Raw genomic sequence first — 15613 nt, 5'->3', positions numbered from 1 at the left:
GTTCATAGAATAAATCCGAACCGGTTCTCCCTGATTCATCAATTCGTTACAGATTATTTGTGTTGCACCTTAAAATCTGTACTCGACTCTAGTCAATAAATTCGTACTTCTGTCATTGTTCTGTGTGAGTATTATTTTCTTTGGAAAGTTATCCTCCTTTCGATAGAAGGCAGAAATGCAGCAATTCAATGCAAAACGCTATCCCTGTAAGAAATCTGCTCGATTTTAATATAATACAATTGCATAATTTTGCGATTTTTTCCTGTCCGCTAAGTTCTGTATCGACTGAAGCAAGTGGAAATCTGAGGGTGTCAGGTGCCGGCTGTATGGCGAATGAGGCAGAGCAATCCTCGATCTTATTCTGAATGGTTCTGAATGAAGAAATTTCGTTGTTTTTGTATTCATTTCTTGATGGTGCGGTGCCTCATCCATGGGGCTGCTTAATTCTTTGGCGCGGAGATCCGTATTAGAGGCATCACCACACGAATCTGAGGTGGTACGGATTTCAGGTGCAGTATTCGTATACAGGATCGTAGATTATGAAGAGTGGGGTGATCCCGTTCATTTCTTCCTAAATGCCGTAGAAAACGGGCCGGAAGATACGGCTTCGAGCGTTCCTGTGCACTATTTTCTATAAGGAGTGTGATTGGAGCGCGCCAGCCGTGTACGCACGCCGCATCATCCGGACCGTTTTTTTTTACGGCAATTAGGAAGAAATGGACGGAATCGCTCCCATCTCCATAATCTCCTATCCCGTATACGAATACTCCACCTAAAATACGTACCACCTCAAATTCGTGGGATGATGCCATTAACTGTATGACAAGGACTCTGCGCCCCTGTCAATCTCCATCACTTCCACCATGCGCGGAGCGTCACTTGTTCCCTCGATTCAGCGTTCGGTTTTAGTCAGTCATTGGCATGAGACCACTCCCATTTCTTGCTCGTCTTATCGCGGTGGATCCGTCTCCTCATCTGATATTGTGATGAGGCCGAAACGTTGCTCTCGTTGGCTAGGCGTTACAGAACTCCAGCTAACGTGATCTGCACTGCCTTGTTTGAGTCGTCATTTGCGTAAATGTAATCCGAATCACAAGAAATGCAAAGTTTTCTGCAAAACTCCGTCTCTTGTCATAGTCAACCACTGAAACGTTGTTCCTCATCAGAACTTCCATATAGTCGCGTCAAAACGGCATCAAGCTTGGTGATGATATGAGTAAGCTGCTGCGCATGGAGCGGTGCGGTGGAGCTTGGGATCGAGATGGGGTCTTTGCTGGCACATTCATCGCCCCAGTTCCCGATGGTCCCACCTCGATCCTAATCGCTACGCTTTAGGCCGCGCTCGGAGCGCTGCGGTAAAGCGTAGCGGTTGAAATCGAGATGGGACCCTTGCTAGTACTACTCATTGCTGCGTTCGTAATGGTCTCACTTCGCTACCAATCGCTAGCTCCGGTCAATCACGTAACTGCACCAAGCATCATGTCGTTCTAACTCAACTGTACCAATTTCAGAAACGTTCCAACCAGTTCTAATATTGATTTCCGCTAAAAATAGACTTGGCCAACGCGCTGCGAAGCGTTTCGCAGCTGTTCTTCTTTTTTTAGTTTTAGAAATATTTAGCGCGTACTTGGTACTTTATCACTCCTAAAATGAATTTCACACTGGGAGATAAACAAAGCCATTTCAAAGATAGTCTACTATGACTTGTCGTATTGATTTTCCTATGGGTTGTACATGAGATTGATTTTATTGTTTAACGGTTCGGCAACTGTCTCTCTTTCTTCAAAGCCTGAAATGAGCGATTCAATTGACAATGTGAAATACCGAATCTCTCCACAACTTGTTTAGCTGCCGAAACGTTAGCCAAAAGAATCAATCATCAATTTTGTGTACAGCTCATAGAAAATCAAAACAACATCTGACTATGCCAATGTTCATTGAAAGTCGAACATTTCGATTATTATGGTCTGCTTTGTCAAAAACCTTGTCGAAACCTTTACAAACAACCTTTCTCTTCTTCTTCTTCTTTCGCTTCTAGAAAATGTACTGAGGCAAACCAACGGCAATTACTTTCCTCAAACCTCATGAGTAAAGTCACTGGCGTATCAGTCCACTTGGGATGCGCCAATGCGTTTTACTGGAATTCACAATGGTTGAGGTTTTTTGGAAAGCGTGTTGGCCGCCATGACGGCGCCCAATGACTTGCGGCGGCCAGCCGATGATTAAGCCAGTGTTTTTATTCTCCCAGACAAGTCTGGTACCAATTTATCGACCGGAGAGATGAAGGGCTTGGTTTGCACTAGAGCGGTTTCGAACCCTCGACCGTGTGGCTACAACGAACTTCTAACCGACTGCACCACACCCCACTGCTAAAATCCTCCTTATTTTCTGCAACTAATACTTTCAAAAAAAAATAGGACGTACTCTCAAACTTCCAAAGTATAGGAACCCAAACGGAAATACCCATCAGCAAAGTAATAAAAGTAAATCGGCTAGGTTTGTAGCAGACACTATAGATTCTTCTGCGGATAGTTGAAGTTATCAAAAAAAAAAGAGCTCAGTTGAAAAATAATGTGGATAAAGTGATGGATTTATACCTACTACCTAAATACCTAACTCTGCGCGGTTACCGCTGAACATACTCTGCATCACCGGCTCGGTTCACAAGCTACAAAATCGTTGTGGAGAATGAGAAACATCCACTGGAATTTTGTGATATGAGGTGACCTCAACGTTGTTCCAGAAGCAAGAAAAATCCTCAGATGAAATAAGAGAGAAAGGTGCGAACGTTCCAAAGTTCCGAATTAAGTATGAAAAATTTCGTTAAAAACGGAACATTCCAATTTTCAAAAGTAATGGGAATGTTGACTATCGTTATCCTGCAAGTCCCAGGTTTTTTTTTTGTACCCTAGTTTATTCCCGGACAGATGGACCCTCTGTATCTCTGACCCCTTATATGAGAAATAGTTAATGTGATAGGATTTCTAGACTTCCTGAAAATGGTAAAATCTATACAAAAGTCGCTCCCCTCCTCTTACTTCAAAACCCCATAAAATGATATGTATTTTCGACTACAGTCTTTTTAATTTATTCTATAATTTCGACAACTCACAACATTCTTTTTCACAAGTTTTTTTATGCCTATGTAGTCCTTTGCACCTCTATGCCCAGAAGAGCATCTAAGACAGTTGTCTGGATTTCCATGAACGACTGGAGCGTGACCTCATCGAAGTATGCTCGCGTATCCAGCGGCATATTCGGTGGACACGTAATGTCTCGGAGGTATTCGCGGAGAATCCACCGGGACCCTCTTTACCGTTCTCCCGGTTTGGTGGCTCTGCGGTTTTGGTGGTTATTGAGCGCACTGTTTTGAATAGTCAATAACAACCGAAACCGTAGAGCCGTCAAGCCGCGCACCCGCACGGCTCTGAACTCTGCGGGCAGCCTTGCAATGGTACCAGTAGTTTGGTACCAGTGATATTAATCGACCATGGAGGGATGACAGGCGCTTGGCTGGCGCTAGGGCAGATTCGAACTTACGATCGATCATGCAGCTACAGGCGAACCACTCACCGACTTCGCTACACCCATCCATGTGATCAATTACCGAATTAAACAAATACGTATATATCGTCGAGGGTTTGCATTTGATATCTGCTCCGGTCACATTATTGCGACAACACTGACACATTATTACGATAACACGGGTGTTGGACTCCCTTTCAGTGTTGTCGCAATAATGTGACCTGAGCAAATATCAAATGTGGGGTGCCCCAAAACAGAGTATAGAGTCTCTTTTTCCGTTTCATGCAGCGAAATATTGCCTCCTCCTAATGAAAAAAGTGCCAGACTTGTATCGCTGGACTGCTTATTCCCGAAATTTCTCCGGCTGATCTCTTTATATTCCGCCCAATATTCGTTCATGGCAACTTTTTTGAGTGATATTTGGGGCCGCGGTGAGAAAAAGTTCCACGGAAGAGTTCAAACATTCTCGTGTCTTGGAACTTCGGCATAGTTCTGTCCATATTTTCTACTTTTGTACCTATGAAATTTTTTAGATGGAATGTTTATTAGCTTGACGTTTGAACTGAAAACTTTGTAGGCACGTAAGCAGAAAACGTTCCAACGTTTGAAGGTATAAATGACTTTCCTAAGGATTTTCCAAATTCTAGGACACAAACTACTAGAATTCAAAAATTGACCTTGTTCTCGAGACTACGCGGATCCGCGTCATTTTTGCCTTTTGTCGAAGAATTAGCAATTCTAAGCTATCACAAGATCAATTCAGGAATTTTGTCGAAGAAATATTGTTGCTCTCTTTTTTTTCATATTTCTGCAGAAACATTGGATGGACACATGCCGATCCAGCGCTTCTGCAGAAGCGAGGCAGTTTTTTTTCTCCTCGTGTGATTATTAGAAGCGTTGACTTTTATGTCTCGGCCGACTCCCGTTGTAGTCTGATTGACCGCGCCTGCAAAGTTCACTAGCCTGTCATCGCTACTGATAGTTAGCGCGGTGCTGACGCGTTGATTTCTGGAAACTGTATTTAAGGCGTGACCACGATAACGGGAAACGTTATGGGCATCGCGTGTTTGATCGGTCCGCTCTCTCGCTAATCGCAACGTTACTTTGATTTGTGATCTCCGATGCTACGCCACTCTAGATGTTCCTTAAATTTCCCGGAAAAAAAGTATTTTTTCTTAAGGATGTTAGTAATAAATTGCAGAAAAATATAGTATATAGAAGAGAACAAACACATTTCTTATTTCTTAGCAGAATTAAGCAATAATTTGATAATAATAGTGATTAGCAAGTAAATAAAAATTAATTATAATTGTAGAATATAAGGAAAATAAACATATCTAGTATGTAAATTTCTATAATAAAAGAAGTAACCATCAAAAAATGTCATATCATGTATATATGTATAATAAAAAATGTATGTAAAAAATATATGATAAAATATATAATATATGATAAAAATATATAATAAGATATGTGTGTATTTTAAATTAGATTATATCTTAAATAAATAAAATGAATTATGTCTTTTATTGAAATATCCTTCGAAAAGTCAAAAATTTCCCTGATTCTAGCTCAAAATCCTGTAGATAACTTTCAGAGGATGGTAGAAATTCCCTGTAATTCTACGGGTAGTTTCTAGAAACTTCGCCGAATAAATGAATATTCAAATAAAAACAATAAAACTAAAAGAATCCATATATATTTCTACACTAGTTGAGATAAAGCTATGTGGAAATCTCAAGTACAAATCAGAGATCATTAAAGAAAATGTAGAGGCGAGAGCATTTAACTAAATGAGTGTAAATCTTAAGTGTCATGAACATGGAAAAATCGGATAAGGTTACCTAATTCGCCTCAATTTCAGCGCAAATTTTTGAGCCATTAGTTTCTCGTTTACGCTTGTTGACTCCTATGCGAAACCCTCATATGAGTGAATCTTCAAAATTATATACTCGTGGTCTATACTCCGGCGCTTTGGAATTCCCAAAAATACTCTCTTCTATGCGACCTTCGGCTAATCATAATTAGGTCAGGTCGGGCATATCGCCGTTATGCGATCTTTTTCGCAACTCTCTGCTCGTCCCGTTTTTTTAAATGCAGTTGTTAGTCGTTCGTGAACGCCTTTTACCACTATGTAATTATTATTTTGAAAGAACGTTTTTTTTTTCACAGAAAGATGAGCTTCGAAGGAAAATGGGTTTTGGACAAAAGCGAAAACTTCGACGAGTACATGAAGGTAAGGTTTTCTTCTTTGGGACTGGTTGCCGTTAGTCAATACGGAGTCTATAATGTCGTCTAAATTTGAGTTTTGAGTCAAAGTTTCAGCGGGGATCTATTCTTTTAATTCAAACTCGAAAACGCAGAGAAATTATTTCAGAAGTGCGAGTTCTCCTCATGTTGTTAAGCTTCCCATAGCATTTTCGTTGGTTTTCAGACTTGTAAAAGTCTAAGAGAAATTTCTCTGAACGTTATTTAAGAGAAATTTCTCTGACCGTTTTTAATAGTAAGAGAAAGTAAGTAGCGAGAAGTATGTGTAAAATAAATCAAGTAGCGTAAAGATTTCTCGATGTTCAGCCATTATTTTTGAAGTTATTTGCGAACACGAATCTCGGCAGACTTCGCTTCAAAATTTTTCCACCAAATGGAATGAACTTAGAACTATGATCGACGAAAAAGACCCACTAAGATCTTAATGTGATCTTAGTATTCAAACATTTAGAACGTTTATTGAATTGAATTGAAACAACAGAACGTTTATTGAATGAAATTCAAACAAACCCAAAAAAGGAGGGTTAAATGTCATTTGACGTGATGCAAAGAGAAAACGCACACGTATTTTTCGACTTCACATTTCTATTCTATGCGATATTCACTCTATGAGGAAACTACGTGCAAAGTTGTGGTGCCGGATATGTTCAACACTGTGAACGCGACGCTTCCGACGCACTTACGCCCTTTCTCTGTATTATACACTCCCTTTTCCCTCCTCAGTTTCCGGCTAACCGATGGATCACGGGAATATTTTTATTCTCACCAACGATTCTGTCACCAATTCACAAATTCGTCAACCACAAGGCATGCGAGACTTGGCTGGCACTAGGTGCGGTCGATTGTGCAGTCATAGCAAAACCTTCTACCACTACGCTACGCCCGTCCGATCTGAAGAAGGAAGTGTGCCAGGAACAGCAAAGTGTTGGTAGTGGAGGCTTCGTTGAGATGGAATGTGATAGAGTCAATTTTAGAGGATAAATCAAGTCGTTTTGGTCGAAATACGTTCGGGGAGAAATAGACTGCCCACACTGGGAAGCGTGGAAGTTAGCAAAGAAAAAAAGCAGAGCAATTTTAGATTCCTATTTTTTATGAACAAGAAAAAAAAGGAAATTGTTCAACGCTAAATGGTTTGCTAGGTGAAAACTTCTACTTGATTTTGAACAAGTAATTCTACCACTGATTTTTTGAGAAATTTCTATATTTATCCAACTCTGATTGGAAAGTGAGGTAGCTCCAAAGACCTAGTAATAAGAACCTATTAGTCCACTGCCTTTCCATTCACTTTTGGGAAACTTTAAAAAAGATAAGATTGGAAACATGTCTAAGACGTCCACAAAGGTGACATCTGATGGATGACCTGTAGCGAGTCGTTCTGGTAAATCTATGTAGCCCAGGAGATCGTGAATGCAAACGACATATATTAGATAGAGTAAAACGTTCTGAGCGTTACATTGAGCTTCTTCTTGAAACGGACTTCATGCGAATGAATTCAAGCGGTTTTCCGACCAATGCTCAGCTCCTAGCAAGAGAATAGGTGCTAACATGGCCCTACAACTTCACGATTTCGATGATTTTATCGACATTTTTGACGATTGGCCTACCAGAGCGTGCCTCATCTTCGACGTCCATGTTACTGGATCGGAATCACTGAAACCACCGCCTTGCTGTCGGATTTGATACTATATTAAGTCCATGAACAACACAATATTTTTTTTTGCCGCTTGCTCTGCCTTTTCACCCTGGTCGTAGTGGTACTGAAAAATGCAAGTCTTCCTTGCCTCTATTTTGGAGCGCTGCAACATACAACTGGCTCCACCAAACACGAGATCGAAAGAACTTTTGTTGAAGCGTAATGATGTCACTTTGAAATCGCCATGTAGTATGAGCCGATGGGATGTTTAAATCGTCAGATATCCTTCACTAAAGACATATAACGAAACAGCTACTTCACCTAATACAACTTAAGAAAACAGAATGACCTGCATTTAGCATAAGTTGTAAAAATAGCACATTTGAATCATAAATATGTATGCTTTTGTAGTAGATTCTTTCCGTTGAATCTACTGCAAAAGCAGCACAGATCATCTTTATTCATTTTTTTTCCCAAACCATCCAGATCAGAGGTTTCAAGTGGAACACAAGTTGTCCTCTTTCAGGAAGTTGGAGTTGGCCTCATCACCCGTACCGCTGCAGCTCATCTTAAGGTCAACCTTGAGGTTAAGAAGGAGGTGAGTGGGAAGTCTTAGGCTACTTTTTTTTTTAAATCGTACGTACGTTTAATATGAAATTATAGCATTAAAATTAAAGAATATTGCAATTGCGTACTAGCAAACCTATTCCTAGTCGTGTTGTATTTATTTTTACTTGGCGCATTTTTCAGGGAGACAAGTGGATCTTCCAGCAAACGTCAACCTTCAAAAACTCTACCCTTGAGTTTAAACTCGGAGAGGTAAGTTCGCTTCCAAGCGAGTTTTGGAATTTTGTGTTATTCCGATGGATCTTCTTGATGCCGAAGGTCTTCTGCTTTCCAGGAATTCGAAGAGACAACTCCTGACGGTCGAAAGTTCAAGGCTAAGATTGTCCTCGTAGATGGAAAACTCGTTCACAAGCAGACACCTATCAAGGTGAGTTCTGCAACAGTTTCTAGAACACTTTATGGAAACAAATATTTTAAGGAAAAATGTTATGCGTTTCTATGCGCTAAATGTGCAAAATATATGATGTTATTGAATATATTATTTATATGTTGAGTATGATGTTATTTAAGTTAAATTAGATTTGTTGAGGTAATACGGTATGTGTAAACTAGCCATATTGGACTTCACACCTACCGTATGAGCTCGTTAAATTCATCACAGTTCAATAAATTCATATTTTAACTTTGATGAGGGCATTGTGTTAGTTTTTGTCGTAGTACTGTAGAATTTGGCACTAGCGGAAGTAAGTCAGTGTAATAATGCTTTACAGCAACATTTATTCAACAACAACTCTGCTCCGCTACAATTTCCTTTTAGTGATTTCTTCCTACAATAGATATATAAAAATGTATGGATATAAGTATAAAATAAATAAATAACTAAAAATAAAATAAAAACAGGGATATATAAAACTATCCTGATGTTCAACACCAACCAACAAAGGACCTAATTAAAGGCATCAGCCCACGAATCTGAGGTGGTACGGATTTCAGGTGGAGTATTCGCATACGGGATCGTAGATTAAGGCGAGGGAGGTGATTCCATCTATTTCTTCCTAATTGCCATAAAAAACGGCCCGGAAGATACGGCTACGGGTGTTCCGACTCACTATTTTCTACAAGGAGTTCGATTGGAGCGCGCCAGCCTTGCGCACGCGCCCCATCTTCCGGGCCGTTTTTTACGGCAACTAGGAAGAAATGGACGGAATCACCCCCTCTCCATAATCTACTACCCCGTGTACGAATACTCCACCGGAAATCCGTACCACTCCAGATTCGTGGGGTGATGCCTTTAAATCTTTGATTTTGTCGAGTGCAAATAATCTTCGATGAGCACAACAAACTGTGCATATCCAACTTTTCATTTCAAGTTTGATCTTTGATTTTAGATGTCTTACGACTTATCTAAGATTACTTAAAATTTTCAGGAGTTCTAACAAACAGGTTAACATCCAAATATTCATGGGAAAAAATTGTATCAGTAATAAAAATGTTAATGGTTGTGTAAAAAGAACGATATGAAGTGCAGCAGTTTACAGAGCGATGACAAGCCGTCAACGATCACTCGTTGGGTGGAGAACGATCGCCTGATCACGACGTTGGAGTCAGGAAATGTGGTGTGCCGTCGAGAATACGTTCGTCAGTGAAGTTGGCTGTTCATGATGTGATCCACAAAAAAAAGAAGAGTATTTCCATTTCGAAGGGATTTAATTGTAAAATTTAAAGAATAAAGTATAATTATGACGGTTTGTACGTACGTTAGAGAGGTGATTACTCACGCGAAGCGTAAGGTCACCTTACGATCCGTTTCAGTTCATCAGCTATCCGCACACATACACATCTAATTGACCATTGCCCTCTCTCCTAGTTATCGATCGATTCGTGCGAGCGATCGGAGCTATCAGCACACAGCATGGCTAGCGGAACCGATCGTTTTTCCATACGTTGTTGTTGAATTCCAATCACATCGGGAAAGATAACCGCATATCTCGCCATCCATTCGCCTCTGTTTCCTCGTTTCCTGCGTCGCTGCCCGTTTCGCCTAGTTCAGAACGAGAATTACCGTAATTAACTACGCTTATCCGTTTTTTCTACTATGTTTATTCTTGCACTATCAACGGCTGAGGGTTTGAGGTCATTTTACTAAAGATTTTCATTCATTTATTTGGTCAAGAGGTCAAAATTTATATGACATGATCAGAAATCTCTAAGAAATTAAATAAATAAATTATTAAATAATTGAGAATAATAAATAGACAATAATAATAATTAAATAAAAATAATAATCAAATAGCTACGTGAGAAGGAGGAAAATTCTTTTGATAATCCACAATCACTTTCTAAAAGATTTCGAACAATACGTAAATTTAATTAGAGAACAAACTCCCATCTGAACATCCTCTTTCATTCTGAATTATTTAAGATGTTAATAATTTAAACTCCACTTAATCTGGGCACGCCTTTGAGGGTAATAGTATAAATAAATAAATAAATAAATAAATAATTGAGATTGTCGTGAACTATTGCGCATAAAATGGTGAGCAATAGAGACTCATTGTGATTAAACCCGAAAACCGATTCCCCGGTAACGTAAATGAATTTTCGTCCGCTTCGGAAGAGGCAAATATTTCCGAAATTTCCACAACAAGTGTTGCAAACGATGTAAATCTATGAGAAAGAACTCGTTCTGAGTTCGTTTTCATTATTCATCGGGCATCTTTCGATAAGGGATCTCCACTGCCAAAATACTTCTCTCTACACGTTCGATATTTCGATAAATATTCTTAGGATAGAAATTTCCGAACGGTAAACAGTCTAGCTTCTACTTCTTCTCGCAACTATCGATACTCCCAGTGACGTTGTTTTAGTGCTTTGCTAAATTTTCTGTAAATCATAATATTAATATGATGGTAATATTGATTTAAATGTAATAACTTGTAGACTTCTAATCTTTGAAGACAATCTTCAAAGATAAGAAAACTCTGCAGGTAAACAAGACAAATCAGTTCAATTTTTTCATTGTTGATAGTATCCTGCAATGTTTACTTCGTCTTCTCAAATTTCATCTTTATCAGTAGTCATTCATATCATTTCCACCATTTTGGCCAACTACGTGATTCTTTGGATTCGTTGACGCTCGTAAAATGAGAAAAAAAAGAACGACAGTAAAATTTTTGGATGGAAATTTTATCGGTGTCCTTAGAATGCAGAAGAAAACGTCGCTTTTCTTTTCGTTCTCAAATTTAAGATAGATGTTTGTGAATGGAGCGTTGCGAAGATCGCACTGAAGTGTGTAGAAAATCATTTATTTTAATTATCTTTGTGCAGCATCAGGTGTTACTTCTTTTCATTGCCATCTACAGTTCACATCTTCTCTCACCCAATATTCAGGCAAGTATCTCCATCGAAAAAATCGATTTCCACATGTTTCTCGCACATTAAAATTTTTGTGAGTGCTGCTCCCTCAAAATAAACCTGTTTCGGAATTTCGCTTCTCCATTATGTTAAAGGCAGCATATCACGAAATTGACGTGGTTATTAAACCTGAATTCCTGCACTCTAGAGTTCATGTGGTATATTACGAGTGTGAGCATGCGCCCGCTCAATTCCTTCTAACCGTCCGTGAAAAGTGACGTGGGACGGCGTTCGTTCCTACGAAGTACGTAGGAATACGCCCTTTTGTACACGCTCCAGTTCCCTCAGCAGCCCATTTATTGGTTTTGCTTGAATAAGTCCCTGAGAAGACCTCATCGATGCGCTCGCCTCGTGGACATGACGCGCACATGAGGGTGCCGCGTTCTAACGTACCTCGTAGGAACAAAAGATGTTCCCACGCCATTTTTCAGCTTGTCTAGGAGGAATTAAGTGTGACCACGCTCATAATCGTAATCTACACCACGAACTATTTGTTTTCCATCGGGTTTCCCGACTACTTCGTAAAACGCTGTCCCGAAGCAAAGTGCGTCACTTTGGAAGACTGCGAGAGCTGGTTTTTCGTACGTTTTCTCGCTGACTGATGCGTTTGAGTGCTCCTAATCTCTCAAATTCCTGATTTTATGGAGAAGAGAAGCACCTTTTTTTACCTATACGTAGATTCGCGAGTAATCGAGTGTTCTGTATCTCAGTTCTGTTTTTTTTTTTCTTTTTTGAAAATCTGCCTTTCTTCCCATACAACTGCGGGTCCAGTGTGAATGATCGCGGGCACAACCAGACGAAGTCTGCGTGTTTGAATCATATAAACGTATAAAAGTGGGAATTATATAAATCCTTCTGAGGATACTGTTGATTCGACTGTTACTGGAGAGCTTGGTCGCACTATATTCATCTTTTAACGTTCAAAACCTCGCAATATGAGAAAAAACTTTCTGTTCTTTGGCTTACTTTCATGTTTTCTCAATCTACTTTAAGTTTAATACAATTTAAGCATGAAGAATTCGCTCATGCAGCTAATTGCAGCATTAAAATCTAGAAGTATGTGTGTTTTGAACTCCATCTTCGTCTTTTTTTTCTGAAAGCGAAAATCACACTCTCTCGATTAACGCGTTGGTTCCGCTACTCTGAACAGTGCACGACTTTTTCGCCCCGTCTTTTTCTCTTCTTTGGCTATATGTTTGTTTACAGCTGCACTTATAACATTTACTTTCTCCGATACGTCCTTCTGATCACCAACTGATTTGTTTCCTCTTTACTTTTGGAATTTTATGACTACTGTCAAAAGTAAAAAAAAAATCCTTGCTGCGAGTGTGGAGACACTGTGACAGAGATAAAGCGTCGATTGCACCAATTAGCAGTGGAACTGTGAAATATCGATCTCTTCCAAACTTTAAAACGAAAAAAAAATCTGGCGAAGAGGTACTACCACATGCCACCGTCTCTGAAGAATGTGGATTCCATTTTTTTACCAGGCTGGTAGAGGTACAAAATGTGAGGGGAGGTGTAGCGCAGTCAGTAAGAGGTTCCGCTGTGACTGCACCATCGATCTATGGTTAGGAACCACCGTAGTGCCAACTAGGCCTTTCATCCCCTCCGAGATCATTAAATTGATACCAAACCTGTTTGGGAGGATAAAAGAACTGACTTCGTACATGTTTTGTGATAGTGGGCCTGCAAGGTTTTCAGATGGAACTCTTTATTTGCCTGACGTTTCGCCTTTTTCGCCGTCTTCAAAGGCCTAAATAGAGGATGACTGGAACAATGCTACGTTTATCCCGTCTAGTGCCACATTACCCTGGGTCAGTGTTTCGATAATCGTTCAGGGTAGTGAAAACAGAACTCGTACATCGGTTATGGTTACATTGGCTTCATACATCCCTCGCAAGTTATGTATATTTTTGTATTATATATTGTATTGTATAGGCTGGACATGTGTTCGTGAACCTCAAATGGTTCTCAGATAAAGCCGAACGCGTAGGCGCATCCTAAGCGGATTGATTAAAGCCGTGCACTTTATCCTTTGCACTTTAGTAGAGGTCCAACAAACTGCAATCTTCTGTACACTTGTTTATTAAGGATACATTACTCCTAGAACGATTTCCTTTGATGCAATTCAGATTTCTATATCTCCCATATGTTCTATATGCTCTAGTAATACAGTTAAGGGTGTTTTTCCGATTATATCTCATGGAGAATATTAGGAATAGTCATTGATCCCGTACTTATATCTTTGGACGAACAGATGTGGTTCCAGTAAGTAGTAAGTATCTGCTCTGGCACTGGAACAGTAGAATGCTGAAATACTTTCATCAATCAACCGAATCGTTCAAAGAAGTATTTATTTAATTATTGCTTATTTATTTATTTATTTATTTATTCCGCTTGATGGCTTGTCAATAATAATGTGGTAAGGACAAAATACAAAACAAATACAGTAAATGCATAGTGAAAAGACAGAAGAAAAAACAAATATGACGGTCAGGAATCTAAGTATTTGAAAGTTCCCTGATTCTCTGAAGAGGGCGATATTCCCGAAAGGTTAGCCAGGAATAAAGGATTGTAACAATTAAAGAAATCAATTTTCCTGATTCTTTTTGAACGATTTTTGCTCAAAGTGTTGGATTTTTAGCTGCCCGTTTTCCATTAGTTGTTTACGTTCAGTTAGAGACCTATAAATTTGATTATTTGAAAAAATTTGAATTTGAATTTCATTTGTGATCCCCACCCTCCTCCTTAAATTTTTGTGAGAAACTACTGCTTTTCTTCTCCCACTGAATGCCCTGCATTTGGTGGCACCTTGGTCCTCTATTAGAATTCAACGATTCAAAATTGAAGTGGACGTTTTTTTTCTTTCGAGAAGGAATGAGATTTGCTATTGCGCTACATCTCAACTTTAATTTTACATTTTCTCCCAACTTGAATGTGATCATCATTGATTGATATGGTTAATATCTGGTCAGATATATCCCAACACCGCATATCACCCCTTTGATCTATCGATTTACCATACTATTTGTCCGTATAGCATGACATTTTCTAGAAATTCACTACTGAAAACGGTCACTACATTTTCTGACCAAATCTTACTGGCAGTAGTAACTGTGAGCTTCTATGTGTTTTTTTATACTGTATGTTTTGTATATTGTTTTGTATATTGTTTGTATGTAATACTATCTGATATCCTTGCATGGAATCAATCCGTATGCGTCTTGAAGTGTTGAGAAAATGTCGCAAATGAGGTAAAAATTTGAATTCAAATTTACTAAGATTAATTTAAAAAATTAGCTCGAAATTGTTTCGAATTCATGGACACAAGTTATAATTTGTACATTAGCTCTGATCTCAAAACTTTGATGGACTCATTAAAGGCATCACCCCACGAATCTGATGTGGTACGAATTTCAGGTGGAGTATTCGTATACGGGATCGTAGATTATGGAGAAGGGGTGATTCCGTCCATTTCTTCCTAATTGCCGTAAAAATCGGCCCGGAAGATGCGGCGCGTGCACAAGGCTGGCTCGCTCCAATCGAATTCCTTGTAGAAAGTAGCGCGCCGGAACGCTCGAAGCCGCATTTTCCGGGCCGTTTTTCACGGCAATTAGGAAGAAATGAACGGAATCACCCTTCTCTCAATAATTTACGATCCCGTATACGAATACTCCACGGGAAATCCGGTCCCACTCCAGATTCGTGGGGTGATGCCTTAAAGCATGTCGGCACTCTATTGCACGAGTTTACAGGAATATCGCTCGATACCGTAACATATTTATCAATTTTATCTGTTTCTCCAAATATAGGTGCGGAATCAATGGCTGCTTCCAATACTTTCCATGAGATCCATTCACAAAAGCACCGTTAGTTCTGTTATTGAAGCATATAAAACACACAAGAGGCGAAAAAAATCTACATCGCGTGAAATGAATTAGTTTGAAGAGTAGTTTATCCACGTCAAACAAGTGTACAAAAGATTCCTTGTTTTCAATAATGGTTTCTAAAGCTTTATGAATAATTGGTGCGTACACCTGCATAGGCAAAGCCACTATGTTGCTATGTACTAGGTACTTGAAGCGTCCTCAATCCGGCTTCCTCAATTCTTCTTCCTTTCCTCAATATGAGAAGATTTATCGTGCTAGAACTATAGACTTCGGCTTCTCTGTTCTCTGATAAGTTGATTAAAAAGGCAGTTGC

General features: G+C 39.4%; 1 protein-coding gene across 1 annotated transcript; it reads left to right on the top strand.

Moving 5' to 3' along the window:
- Positions 1–5701: 5701 nt before the first annotated feature.
- On the top strand, positions 5702–9639 carry RB195_006971 (uncharacterized protein; the record flags this gene model as incomplete). The annotated part of the gene is made up of 5 exons (XM_013450671.2): positions 5702–5761; positions 7953–8024; positions 8177–8245; positions 8328–8420; positions 9532–9639. 5 exons carry the CDS (start codon positions 5702–5704, stop codon positions 9637–9639), a joined length of 402 nt encoding a protein of 133 aa, XP_013306125.1.
- Between the last annotated feature and the right edge of the window lie 5974 nt (positions 9640–15613).

The sequence above is a fragment of the Necator americanus genome, chromosome I (assembly GCF_031761385.1).
Source record: "Necator americanus strain Aroian chromosome I, whole genome shotgun sequence".
NCBI lineage: Eukaryota > Metazoa > Nematoda > Chromadorea > Rhabditida > Ancylostomatidae > Necator > Necator americanus.
This window is presented reverse-complemented; position numbering and strand designations above follow the sequence as displayed.